Raw genomic sequence first — 13,841 nt, forward strand, 5'->3', positions numbered from 1 at the left:
GATTGGGTCAGATTATACAGATTGGTCAAAAATGTCCTATATAAGGAAACCAGTTGATTGCATCAAAGTCCCGACAAGCAGCATTCACTCCTGGGGAACCATAGAGCCACAGGAAGAGTCATCTGCATTGTACATGGCTTTGCTGCAATCCCTCATACTGAGCAAGCATGAAGCGACAGTGGGAAGAAAAACCACCCATTAACGGGAAGGAAAAACCTCCGGCAGAACCGGGCTCAGTATGAACGGTCATCTGCCTCGACCGACTGGGGTTACAGAAGACAGAGCAGAGACACAACAAGAGAGACAAAAAGCACAGAAGCACACATTGATCTAGTAATCTGTTCTACATTAGATGGTAGTAGCGGGTGAGCCGTCTTCTCTGGATGATGTCACAGTTAACAGAACGCCAGACCAGGTGTACCTACTATGAAGAGAAAAGAGAGAGAACAGAAAGTTAAAGCAGAAATGACAACACATAATGCATAATTGAAGAACAGTAGAACTCAATAGAGTGAGAAAATTAGATCCTGATATACTCCAGTAGCCTAAGCCTATAGCAGTAAAACTATAAAGGTAGCTGAGAGTAACATGAGCCACTAGTTATAATTTTTGTCAAAAAGAAAAGTTTTAAGCCTAGTCTTAAAAGTAGACAGGGTGTCTGCCTCACGGACCAAAACTGGGAGTTGGTTCCACAGGAGAGGAGCCTGATAGCTAAAGGATCTGCCTCCCATTCTACTTTTAGAGACTCTAGGAACCACCAGCAGACCTGCAGTCTGAGAGCGAAGTGCTCTGTTAGGAACATACGGGGTAATCAGAGCTCTGATATATGATGGAGTTTGATTATTAAGGGCTTTATACGTTAGAAGAAGAATTTTAAATTCTATTCTTGATTTAACAGGAAGCCAATGAAGGGAAGCCAAAATTGGAGAAATATGATCCCTCTTGTTGATTCTCATCAGAACTTGCTGCAGCATTTTGGATCAGCTGAAGGCTTTGAACTGCATTTTGTGGACTTCCTGATAGTAAAGAATTACAATAGTCCAGCCTTGAAGTAACAAATGCATGGACCAGTTTTTCAGCATCGCTCCTGGACAGAATGTTTCTAATTTTGGCGATATTCCGGAGGTGAAAAAAGGAAACTCTGGAAACCTGTTTAATATGGGATTTAAATGACATGTCTTGGTCAAAAATAACACCAAGATTTTTTACTTTATTACCAGGGGCCAGGTTAATGCCACCCAGATTAAGTGATTGGTTAAGAAGTTTATTTTTTGAGGACTCTGGCCCAAAGATTACAACTTCGGTCTTGTCAGAATTTAGATGCAGGAAATTTAAAGTCATCTAGCTTTTGATGTCATCAAGACATGACTGCAGTCGAAGTAATTGATTGGATTCATCAGGATTTATGGATAAATATAGCTGAGTATCATTAGCATAACAGTGGAAATTAATCCCATGCTGTCTGATAATTTTGCCAATCGGAAACATATATATAGTAAATAGAATTGGTCCAAGGACTGAACCCTGTGGTACTCCACAAGTGACCCTAGAGTTTGAGGAAGATTTATTATTAACATGAACAAATTGGAATCTGTCTGACAGATAAGATTTAAACCAGCCTAATGCTTTCCCCTTAATCCCTACAGTATGTTCAAGTCTTTGTAGGAGAATATTGTGATCAACTGTATCAAACGCAGCACTGAGATCTAACAGGACAAGTATAGACACAAGTCCATTATCTGAGGCCATGAGAATATCATTAGTGACCTTCACCAGAGCTGTTTCAGTGCTATGATGAGCTCTGAAGCCTGACTGAAACTCCTCAAGTAGGTCATTACTTTGTAAATGTTCACAAAGTTGATTAGCAACTACTTTCTCAAGAATTTTAGATAAGAAAAGAAGATTAGATATAGGTCTGTAATTTACTAACTCATCTTGATCAAGAGAGGGTTTCTTAAGTAAAGGTTTAATAACAGCTACTTTCAAAACCTGTGGTACATATCCATTTACTAAGGATAGATTAATCATGTCTACAATAGGACCACTGATCAGAGGGAATACCTCCTTAAACAACTTGGTTGGGATTGGGTCTAACATACAGGTAGAAGGTTTAGATGAAGCTAAAATTTTAGATAGCTCAGAAAGCTCTACTGCTTTTAAACAGTTCAAACACTGCGCAGATTCTAAAGATTCCTCCAATGCTGCCTCACTTACTGAGGACGAGGTAATCATGTTTGGGAGGATGCCAATTATTTTATTTTTAATGGCATCAATTTTATTTATGAAGAATCCCATAAAATGATTACTACTAAGAGCTAAGGGAATGGATGGATCAGCAGAGCTGTGGCTCTGGGTAAGTTTGGCAACTGTACTAAAGAGAAATCTAGGATTATTTTTATTCTCTTCAATTAATGATGAAAAATATGCTGCTCTAACTCTGCGAAGAGTCTTGTTAAATGGTAAATGGACTGAACTTATATAGCGCTTTTCCAGTCATGTTGACCACCCAAAGCGCTGTACACTATAGCCACATTCACCCAGTCGCTCTCACTAACGCACACACATTTATACACCGAGACGCAGCTCGGTAGGCAACTTGGGGTTAAGTGCCTTGCCCAGGGGCACATCGACATGTGGCAGGGGGAAGCTGGAATCGAACCCACAACCCTCAGATTGCCAGACGACTACTCAACCCGCCAAGCCACAGTCGCCCTCATTGTTATACAACAATAGTCTGTCCCTCCAGATTAAGTAGGATTCCTCTTGGTGTGTAGATCGCCATTTTCTTTCCAATTTCCTAACATTGTGCTTCAAGGAACGCAGCTCTGAATTAAACCAAGGAGCCAGCTTCCTGTGAATAATCACCTTCTTTTTCAAGGGAGCTACATTGTCTAATGCAGAACGCAATGAGGAAGTCAGATTGTTAGCAAAGGTATCGATTTGTGAATGGGAAGAAACAGCAATGCTGCCATCTACAGGGCAATTCTGCAATACTGAGGATATTAAAAAGGGGACAGACTCTTTAAGTTTTGATACAGCATTATCCGATAAAAATCTACTATAATGGAACCCTCTTTTGGGGGTGGAGAACTCAGTTAGATTAAACTCAAATGTTATTAAAAAATGATCAGACAGGACAGGGTTGTGAGAGAATACTGTTAATTCTTCACAATCAATGCCATATGTCAGAACAAGGTCTAAAGTATGGAGCCAAGAGTGCGTCGGTTTATGCACATTTTGAGCAAAACCAATTGAATCTAGGATAGTTTTAAAGGCTACACTAAGGTTATCACATTCAGTGTCAACATGGATGTTAAAATCACCCACTATAATAACCTTATCAGTATTTAACACCAAATCAGATAAGAAATCTGACAACTCATCCAAAAACTGAGTGTAAGGGCCTGGTGGACGATACAAAACAACAAACAGAAGAGGTTTTATTGCTTTGCAGTTTGGATGAGGGAAACTGAGGGTTAAATGTTCAAAAGAACTGTAATTATTAGTTGGCCTGGGACTAATTAATAAATCAGACTGAAAGATAGTTGCCACTCCTCCTCCTCTTCCCACAGATCTGGGAATGTGGAAATTTGAATAATTGGAGGGAGTTGACTCATTTATACTAACGTAGTCCTCTTGTAGCCAGGTTTCTGTGAGACAAAACAAATCAATCTGATTATCAGAAATCAATTCATTAACTAACAAAGTCTTTGGAGGGAGAGACCTTATATTTAATAGACCACATTTAATTGTTTTATTTTTAGGTTCAAGGTGAACCGTATTGATTTTTATTAGGTTTTTATGATTTGTTCCTTTGATTGGTAAGCATTCAAAATACCCTCTGATTAAGAATCAAAAGTTAATCATGAGTTGATCTAATTTAAGATTTTAATTTCTGACTTTAACCTAAGAGGAGGAATTAAAGGAAAGGCATGAAAAATAATAATCTTTGAACTGCCTTGACAAACAAAGCCTAAAGAAGGAAACAACATTTTTTTTAATGTCACCAAATCTGACAGACTGATCAGGCTTCTCTCTGATCCAGTAGATCACGCCCGTGGTGGGATCCAAGGTGGTTTGGTGGTTAGGCGGGGCATTTGTGTCCTGGGAAGGCGGCAAGTTTTCTGCTTCAAAGCACGTAGACTGCATGTCAGTGAGGGTTTCCCCCTGCATTTATTGGTTAATAGAGATGAGAAGCAGGTAATCACAAGTGACAGAAAACCATAAAGGTTTAAGCACTGAGATCAGGAATGCCTGCATAAAGAGAACATAGACACCTGGGATCACCATAAACAGAGCCAGTATTAACTAGAACATAGATTAAATGTTCTAAATACATTTTCCCTCATAAAAGCTCTGAGATAATATCAAACTTTCTCAGGTGATAAATATCTGAATTCAAATTTGGTCTGTCCCCTACTATGTCCTCAAAATCCACTACGGCAGCCACTTGTCGGGTTTTCGGGTCTGATGGTAAACGTATCATTGAATCAAACACTACTGTACACCTATTTTTGACCAACTGTTCATGTTTACATGCCTCTAATACATCATCTGGGCATGTTTTGGCATTTGTAGTTGGTCTTGTCACCGATTGTGTGAAATTTTATGTAGACTCCAAAAGACAGATCTCTATTCTTTGGGTACCTTTGGGTAAACAAACTCTTATGGGTACCTGAAGAGTTCAAGCCGACAAGAACTTTTTATAATTTTATCCAACTTGACAAAAACAAATCCAAAACAGTTCTATCTTAAGAAAAAGGCCTCTGATCATGATGGTGCCATGATGGTGCCAGTACCTCCGGCTTCTTCATTGTTGTTGATCGGACTGTACTCGGGTCAGCTTCTCTGACCAGTTGTCTATGTTGTCTTTTAGCCTAATCCTCCTCACCAGGACAAAAAAAATGCCTGCTTCCCAAAAACCAATGAAAAAATGTTTTCCCCCTTCTTAGAAACACTTTAGTTTGAAGTATCCAAATCAAATATATAATTAGGGCGATTTTAATAAAAGTTAATGTATTCACCCATTTTTACTGTTTAAATTAAAACAATTTCTCCTAAAACACATTTAAAACCATTTATTTTATTCACACTGAACATGATTGCAGGCTTTGACTGGGGCAAATGTAGCGCCATCTGATGGACAAATGTAAAAACTGATCACTAGAGGTCCATAATGAAATCTTCACATTAAGCAGCAAACCTGGGCAATCTACGGCCCGTGGGCCACATCTGGCACGCTGACCACCTTTGACCGGCCTGCGTGAATTGTTAGTAAAAGTCCAAATCCCTTTACTTTGTTATGGGTGTTCAAAATGCTATGATACGGCTTTTATCTAGAAAGCCACTACTGTTTTCTGAATGTTTCTCAAGAAATGAACAAGGCAGGGACTTCTAAATATGTATTTACTGAAATTGACCATAGGGCTGTGTGCCTAATGTGTGGACAACATAAAGTAGTGTTTAAGGATTACAATGCGAGAGCCTAAACATGGAGGGAAGTACAAGATTGTGATTGATGCAGAGCATGAGAGGATCTGCTAGCCTATCTGCATCCAGTAAGGACGTTTTTAGAAAGCTCCGCTCTTCCAGGGTTGCAGCAGTCAGGACCAGCTTTGTAATGTCCCACAAGACTGCTAGTTATGGCGAACCACTCTCTAATTTGGAGTTTATTAAAGACTGTGTGGTGGAGTCTACAGTACTAATAAGCACAGAGAAAAAGATGCATTCACAAACGTGTCTCTCTGGAGGTATCCCATAACGAGGTAGATCAAGAACATTGAGGGGCGTTTGGTGCCTCAGCTGACAATTTTGTCTTGTTTCCTTTGGCTCTGGACAAAAGGTTGTGATGTCCGTGATAAAACCCAGTTAATTAACTCTGTATGTTGATGAACTCCCCGGGACTTTTGTTGCAGTCGAAACTCGGAAATCCAGCTTTCATTTGGAAAAATCAACTGTAATGGTCGCTATAGTTGGACTTTCCCCTTGGAAAGTCTGAGAATTTTTTTTAAGGCTGATTGTCGGATCCAACAGTAAGCTGTGATAAAAATGTTTATTTTACAAGACGTAGTTGTAAGAGTGCATCTGAAAACAATGTTACATGCATAGCGACTGCAAATCTGAACCGAGCGAATTAAAAGTGATGTTTGCACATGCAAAGTACAGCTTTAAAGGACGTTTATAAGAGGTACTATGAACAAAACAACAGCTTTCCTAGCCATTGCTATATTGGAATCCAAACCTTTTGTTTTTTTGTTTATATTTTTGGTATACCGACTTCTCCGACTGTATTAACTGGAATGGTTTTTTTTACTTGGGTTTACCCCATTCCCAGTTTCTAGTTTCATTTTCCAAGGGAATGCAACTTAAATGGGACCAGCTGGGGGGTGTTGCAACCGATGGTGGTCCAAATCTGATGGGGAAAAATGTTGACTTTTGTGTGACAAAGTGATTAACCCAGTACAGGAACTGATATTTTTGCAATGTATTATTCATCTAGAAATGTGCAAGTTGGTGCTAAAATGATCCATGTTGTTCCTGCAATTAAAATAAGGGCACTGAATCAGTTTGATTCATCGTTGGAGGAGCATGACGGTGAAAATTGACAAAGGTTTCCAGACCGCTGTGACATGGCTCAGCCTGGAAAGGGTCCTTAAAAGAATATGGGATCTAAAAGAGATTTGTTGTTTTTTTGTGAGAAAGCAGGCAATGACATCCCAGAGCTCTCAGGTGCAGACTGAATGGAGGATCTGGCCTTTAATGTTGGTGTGACTGCACAAACTTAACTACATCTGCTGCAATGCAAGACCCAGTTTGTCATCAAATGTACAGCTTGGTGACAGCTTTCAGGAGAAAGTTGAAGTTTCTTTCAATTAGAGGGCAACATGCAAACACTGCAGGATGTCAGACTATATTAGCTAATCACCTCCACGTTAGGACCACTGCACAGCGAGTTTTTTCTAAAGACTTCAGAACAGTTGAATGAAATTCAAATGACTTTTACTCTACTACACGGTGTGTATGATGCACCCTGTGATTTCTTAGCTTGGGTTTATTGATCTGCAGTCTGATAATCTGCTGTTAGAGCTTTAATCCTCACTAAGAGGAATAAGAGTGGACACTTGAGGACCGCTCAGAGGATATTGGTTCTCTTAGCATCCATCTACACTTGTGTACAAACGTTCTCAGTGATGGAGTTTAACAAACCCAGATCCTCTCTCCGTGATGATCACTTGGCTGCTGAACTCAAATCCACATCAGACATTCAACCCGACTTCAGGGCACTCTTTCAAGCACAAAACAGGCTAGATTGCTCTAACCGAACACTAAAAGAACGGAGGTAAAACCAAACAAAAACACTTTTTGGAGTTATTGCTTTTTGTTGTTGCATAAAGTCAATGTGATGTTGGTGTTTGAAAACTAGTTGAAGGTATTGTCATTTCACAAATGCTGCAGAAAATAGTTTTTATACATTTTAAACAGTGCAATAGTTTGGTATTCTACACTTGCTTAATGTACCTATTGAGTTACTGTTGGTTATCAATGTAAGTTTAGGCTACTATTTTACATCAAGTTATGACTAAACATCACAAAAGCGGAGTTCTAAACACAGGAATTAAACCATTTACGTTGAATGGACAATAAAAAAAAAGACATTTTCAATGAAACCTTTTTTTTCTCCTTTGAAAAAAATGTTTTTTGTGTGCAGCTTAGCAATTCTTGGCTAATTAATAAAACATATTTCTGAAAATGTTTTCTCGGTTTTAACACTCCTCCTGACTTATGCCATTGCAAACGGTGACTTTACTTCAAAAGGATCAAAATCAAATGTCAGGAACTTTAAGGTAAACTTTATTTCAGGCTCATCAGATTTTTGTATTTGAGGGTGGTGTAAATTCAAGATTTCTAAAAATAGCAACAAGCACTAAAAAGAAAACCAGGGAGACACATACCTTGATCATTTCCAGGCTATCCTACTCTTTATTTGTTGCAAATTACAGTACCAGGGAACTATTCCTCGGAGCACGCAGGGGGGAATATTTACAGAGGCGCACATTTAGCATACCTTCACAGAAACAAAAGGAGCAAAAACAAACAAAAAGAAAAATCTAAACGAAATTTTTCAGTCACAAACAGAGGCATTCAAGTAGTAGTACTGTTATACAGGATGTATTGGTAGTAGTTTTTTTTTTTTTACTTTTTTTTCTGTCTCTTTAACCCCAGTTAAACCCATTTAGCATACGGCTAGTACATATGCTAGTACGACGTATGACGCTAGCATATATACTCGCTTTGTTTTTGGTAACTGTTTTTGTTTTCATTGAACTGGGTGGTAAGGGTTGGGGTAAAGTGGTCAAACCTTCTGGTGGAGAGAAGCAACAAGTTTATGAATGCAAAATTACAGCAAGCAGGAGATTGGGAGAGAGGCTACATGACTCGACCACCCCCCCACATGGTGCTACTAAATTCCTCCCATACCCCAACCCTCCCTCTTCACGTTTTCAAGATATGCAGCCCAGAGACGAGAAACAGTCAACAGAAATATCCAGACGTAGGGGAGGGACAAAAAAAAAAAAAAAAACAAGAAAAAAAAGAGAGTTATTGCCTCTGAGGATGGCTCATCACAACTACGTTAACGTTCGGCTTTGGTAACAGAACCAACACTGTGAGCGATACTGAATCTCTACTGTAGTCTATATGTACAGTATTACGAGGCCTCCTGCTGCCTCACCAGTCCACGTGTGCGCCCGTGATAAAACATCTATCAAAATAAACACCTGTCTATAGTGTATCTTCAGCTGAGGGAGAACTGGGGGGGAGAATTTTACAATTAATGTCTGTATAATACATGAGGTGTGCGATGAATGAAAAAAAACGGGAGCGATGAGGAGGCGGAGGCGCCGTGTGGCGGGACGTTCAACAGCACCAAGGGGAGAGTTACGACATCGAGGGGGGGCCGGGGGGGGGGGGGGTGACGGAGGAGACAAGGCGAAGGTGTATGAAAGCAAAGGCACTCCAAACTATAGTTACACTATACATGACTAGTTCTTGTTACAATAATACAGCTGATATCTACCGTACTGTACAGGTAAGATTGAACATATGGCTGGATAAAGCTGATCATCATCATCTAACAATATCCATAAACAATATGACTTCTGCCCCGATTCTTTTTTTTTTTTCTTTTCTTTTCTCTTTACCAACTCTTTGTTTTTGCTCATAAACAGTACATGGGTCAGCGTATATACATACCTTGAACACAACATGGGAAAAAAAATAAAATAATAATCATAACATAAAAAACAAGATACAAGACGTACAAGTCAGAATTTTGGTGAGGAGCATTTATACTGTATATACAAATTCATTTTTTTTTTTCCTTTTCTTTTTTTTTTTTTTAAATGTAGTGAGTGTTCTTGGTAACTAAAGACAGTCGGTCTTGTACCGAGCAGCTCTCGATGCACTGTGCTGCGAGGATGGAGAGTGGCTAACACTTTAAAGAGCGCCGCTTGCGCTCGTCGGAAAAACGAACGCAGAAAGAAAAAAACGACAACCTGTGATCATCTGGAAGAGAGAGAGAGAGAGGCGGGTGCGGACAGGAGAACGGGTTCGTCGAGACGATGCGCTTTCTTTCACGCTGTTACGGACAGAGTCCAAGGCAAAAAGGAATAAAGCGAGTGCTCTAGGTCCACCTACAGCCTTTAATACACGCGACGTGGGAGAGGAGAGAAGCTGCTGCTGGACTCCAGCAAGAACGGAACAAAAAAACAAAAAACAAAAAAAACAAACAAACAAATAAAACATCAACTTTTCTAAATCTGTCTTTAGGCAGCAGCAAATATTGCCACTACTCTACCAGATATGAGCTCGCCATAAATGATTTCTGAACCATTGTCGTTATTATACATATATCTATATATACTTTTTATACAGAAAGAAAAGTAATATATAAACTGTGTGTATGCTTGTTTGTACTGTATGTATATATTATACAAGCACACAGGAGCAGATACACGTCACATCCATCGCACACACACACACACACACACACACACACACGCACACACCAGTCCCCCCGGCAAAACACTACCCACGAGGACAAAATAAAAATAAAATTAAAACGACGAGAACAGGCCGACGAATTGAAAACAACCCCAGGTCGAAGGAAACGAACCGTCCGATCCGTCCGGGCTTTTCCCCCCCGGGCGGACGTCACCGTCACCATGCGTCAACGTGTGCGAGAGGATGTGAGTGTGTCTGAGGGTGTAATACGCGTGCGTGAGCCTCATGCCTGGTCTGCGGAGGTGAAAGGGCGTGGCGGCCACCCCCCCCCCCCCCTCCCCGGTTGATCCTACTGTACTCGGGTCATGCACTACAGGAGGAACCGGAGGAGGAGGAGGATGCAAAGTTGGGTACATTACAGAGGGGGGGAGGGACAGTCGGGAGGCGGGGGGGTTGGGGAAGAATGGCAAAATACTTTTTTTTTTGTTTTTTTTTTCGCAGATTGTCCTCTTAGAAATATTAGGAGGCTAGCATTGAGTATACATGTACAGTATACTTGTAGTCGTCAACGCTTCTGCCCCCTATGTTTCCCTGTGAAAAGAGCGCGGAGAGGAGGAGGAGAGTTCAGACAGCTGGGGGGGTCAGGGTTTTTATTGGGGAGGGGGGTTTAGGAGATGGAGGGCTGGGTTCGTGTGGTCATGTCTCAGGGCTGTTGTGTCGCTGTTGAGCCCCGGCTCGCTTCGGCGTCGCTGCCAGGAGCAGAGCTGATCACAGCTCACCCCCTGGCCAGGGGGCGCAATGGAGAGGCTGTATGGCCGGGGCTGAGACCGGGGCGGGGGGGGGGAAGGGACAGGGGGGGCAAGTGAGGTCTGCAGGCTCAGGAAGTGGAGTTAGAGGCCGAGGCGGACGCGGTGGTGGTGCTGGGACCTCGCTCCGTGTTGCTGCCGTCTGTGTGTAGGAAGAAAAATGGCGAAAGTTACTTTGGAGACACGTTAAATCGGACTGGGCACAAAAAGTTAAAACATTTGTGTTTTGTGGATTATTTCACAGCTGCAAAACTGTTTATTCCTCCACCTGTTTCAGCATCGGCAGAGAGGATTTGGCACGAACCACTTACTCGCCCACAAATGCGTTTCCTTACAAATGATGCGCCATTCAAAGGGAAACAAGCAGGCTCTCCGACAGGATCAGATTTATTGCTAAAAAGCTAACTAACTACACACTGACTAAATCCTCTAGTTAGTTGACTTTTTAAATGAATATTTTCTACCACAAATGAATATCATTTATCAATGTTTAGCCTCTGGTCATTACAGCCCCTAGTAAGTGCTAATCCTATCACAGCAGATTTTCTACCTTCATGAAATTTTATACGTTCAGTTTACTCTTATTCCATGTTTTTTAATAAAAACAGGCCTAAACTGAGCATTATGATTGTAATAACTATTTATAAGCATTAATCCAGGGATTTTTTTTAAAGGTAAAGATGTACTCAGGTCATCAATAGTTTAATAAATATGAATCAGTGCCAGAAGCTCTATTAAAAGGTCGATAAATAATTTTTTTAAACATCTGTCCACCTTCAATACAATATAAAATCTACTTAACCTACAGGTGAATTATCAATGAATTAGGACATCATCAAAAAGTTAATTTGTTTCAGTAATTTGCGAAAAATTAAAGGTCAAATAGATTCAACTTGGTTTGAAATCTGCTCAATTTCAACCGAATGCAAAGCCGTAAGTAGTAAATGACGAAATGGAGAGGAGAAAATAAATAAAATAAAAAGAAGCGTGGCTCTAACCTGTGGTGGCAGACGAGTTGGTTGGTGTGGAGGCCACAGCCTGGCTGCGGGCGTGGGCAGGGATGAGTATGGAGGCCAGAGAGGGATTACTAGATAGCTCTGAAAGATAACGGACAGAAGTTGTCGGGTCATGCTGCTGCAGAGCTTCACCGAACCCAGAAAAAAAACGGAAACGGAGCATTTCTATGAGCGGCACGCATGAAAACATGGCTGGGGTGCCCAGTTTGGATTTAGGATTAACTTGGGGAAAAAGCTGCACGTTTCAACTTATTCTTTCATTAATATTAATTATTATATCAGGAATAAAATATTTATAGAGTTTAACAGACTTTCTCAAGAACAAATACAAAGGTTCCCTATTGTTTATGGCTGATATTTCTGCAGTAGTCAGACTTTAAACATGAACGTTGCAATAATTTAAATATGAGGCTTTTTTACCCTGGCCAAGAACTGCATTAGATTCGGTTTACAGGTTAAAGAAAAATGAATCAAATGAAAAGAATCAATCTTGTACCCTCAAATGAACAGCTTGTGTCTGTACAGCATACCCTGGGTGGTGAAGTTGAAGAGCGATGGCTTCTCTCTGCCGTTGGGCAGCTTGATGTTGGGGTCACGCAGCTCGTCAAAGAAGGAGTGGGCGCAGGCCTCCAGAGGGGTGAGGCGCGCCGTGGGCGTGTACTCCAGCAGGCGAGAGCAGAGGGCGATGGCCTCCGGAGGCGTACGAGGCCGGAAGACCTGAACCGCAGTCAGAGACAGCAGCAACGTGTTAGAATTGGTCATCGTTTTAAAGCCAATTAACGCACATCTAGAGGCACACAGCCAGTCAATGTAAAACTGGAGAGGAGCAATTTACACGTTTTCAGCAATATTAAGCAAGACTTCGAAATTCTTCTAAAAGTACTTTTACTGAGAGCTGAATGCAGCTGCAGGGAACAACCACAAGCGGCCTTAGAACGTGGTTCCCACACAGCTCTATTGTAGAAATTCATATTTTTCCACACTCAGCTTTTTACATTATTTCAATTTAAAATATAAAATACTAAAGTTCACCAGGAATTTATGGAGGAAGGAAGGAAGCAAGCAAGGAATCAGATTCCATATTTTTTTCCAGACATTTTCAGTCCTAATTCTATGGAGGACCAATCCTGCCATAATTAAGAGTAAATTGATAATTAAATAAATAACTTAATAAATGAATTACTTTTGCCCAAAAACTAGTTTAGTTAATCATTTAATGTGCCATTAAATGCAACAAAATCAAATTCTGATCACAATGTCAGTCAAAATTGGACATTTCAATTGAAATCATGTTATAATTTCTTATTATTCTCGTTTTGTTTTTCTCTCTATTGTTTTATTTTTGACACATGTGAAATATATTACATAGAGTAATATATTTTCCCAAGTCATTTTATTTCTTTTTTACTTTTTATTTATTTATTTATTTTTAAATTTTTTGATTAGATTTTTTGTCCTCGTAATTCTTAAACAAAATTTTTTTTTCTCTCCCAATATATACTTGTTCTATTCCCCAAACAGATTTCTCTGAGCCCATTTTCTCCCATCTTTCTGTTTTATATCCCTTGTTTGCTCTTTTGTCTTTTTTGTCGCAACAAGCACCTGGAAAAGTAAAACCAAAGGAGGCGGGACTGAGAACAAGGGGGCGGTCTTTGGAACCGCCTCAGCTTCTCTCCTATTGGCTGAGGTAAAACCTCCAGGAAGTAGATACTGAGCGTCATTCTGCCTGTCAGGTTTTGAGAAGGAGCAAGTAGAAATGGCTACTTTTTGTCATGTTGATAAATAAATTCAACATGATGCAGATTTAGCAGTAAAGCGCTGTTAGTCGGGATAGTTTACCATCTCCTGTTGACTCTGACTGATAGAAAACTTCAGTTTACCAGGGCACCAAGTTTTAAGGCATTCACCTTAACTGGCCTGCTTTATAACAGCTAAAGATTGAAATAAAACACCAATTCAGGCCTGACATTTGATCGGCTATTTAATAAGTAGTTTCTCTTTTACTGTGTTGCATTTA

General features: G+C 40.3%; 1 protein-coding gene across 4 annotated transcripts in view; it reads right to left on the bottom strand.

The window, feature by feature from the left end:
* Positions 1-7,953: 7,953 nt before the first annotated feature.
* The window catches only part of gsk3ba (glycogen synthase kinase 3 beta, genome duplicate a), a 52,531-nt gene continuing 46,643 nt past the window's right edge, over positions 7,954-13,841 (bottom strand). For 2 of the 4 annotated variants that reach the window (XM_012875097.3, XM_012875096.3), the window contains exons 9-11: positions 12,355-12,541; positions 11,807-11,905; positions 7,954-10,950 (exon numbers count right to left, since the gene is read on the bottom strand). In XM_012875097.3, coding sequence (XP_012730551.2) covers positions 10,880-10,950; positions 11,807-11,905; positions 12,355-12,541 — 357 coding nt within the window. In that variant the 3' untranslated portion in view covers positions 7,954-10,879. The remainder of the gene's footprint in view (positions 10,951-11,806; positions 11,906-12,354; positions 12,542-13,841) is intronic. The other 2 variants (XM_021322823.2, XM_021322824.2) reach the window with 1 other exon arrangement.

The sequence above is a fragment of the Fundulus heteroclitus genome, chromosome 7, assembly GCF_011125445.2.
Source record: "Fundulus heteroclitus isolate FHET01 chromosome 7, MU-UCD_Fhet_4.1, whole genome shotgun sequence".
Lineage (NCBI taxonomy): Eukaryota > Metazoa > Chordata > Actinopteri > Cyprinodontiformes > Fundulidae > Fundulus > Fundulus heteroclitus.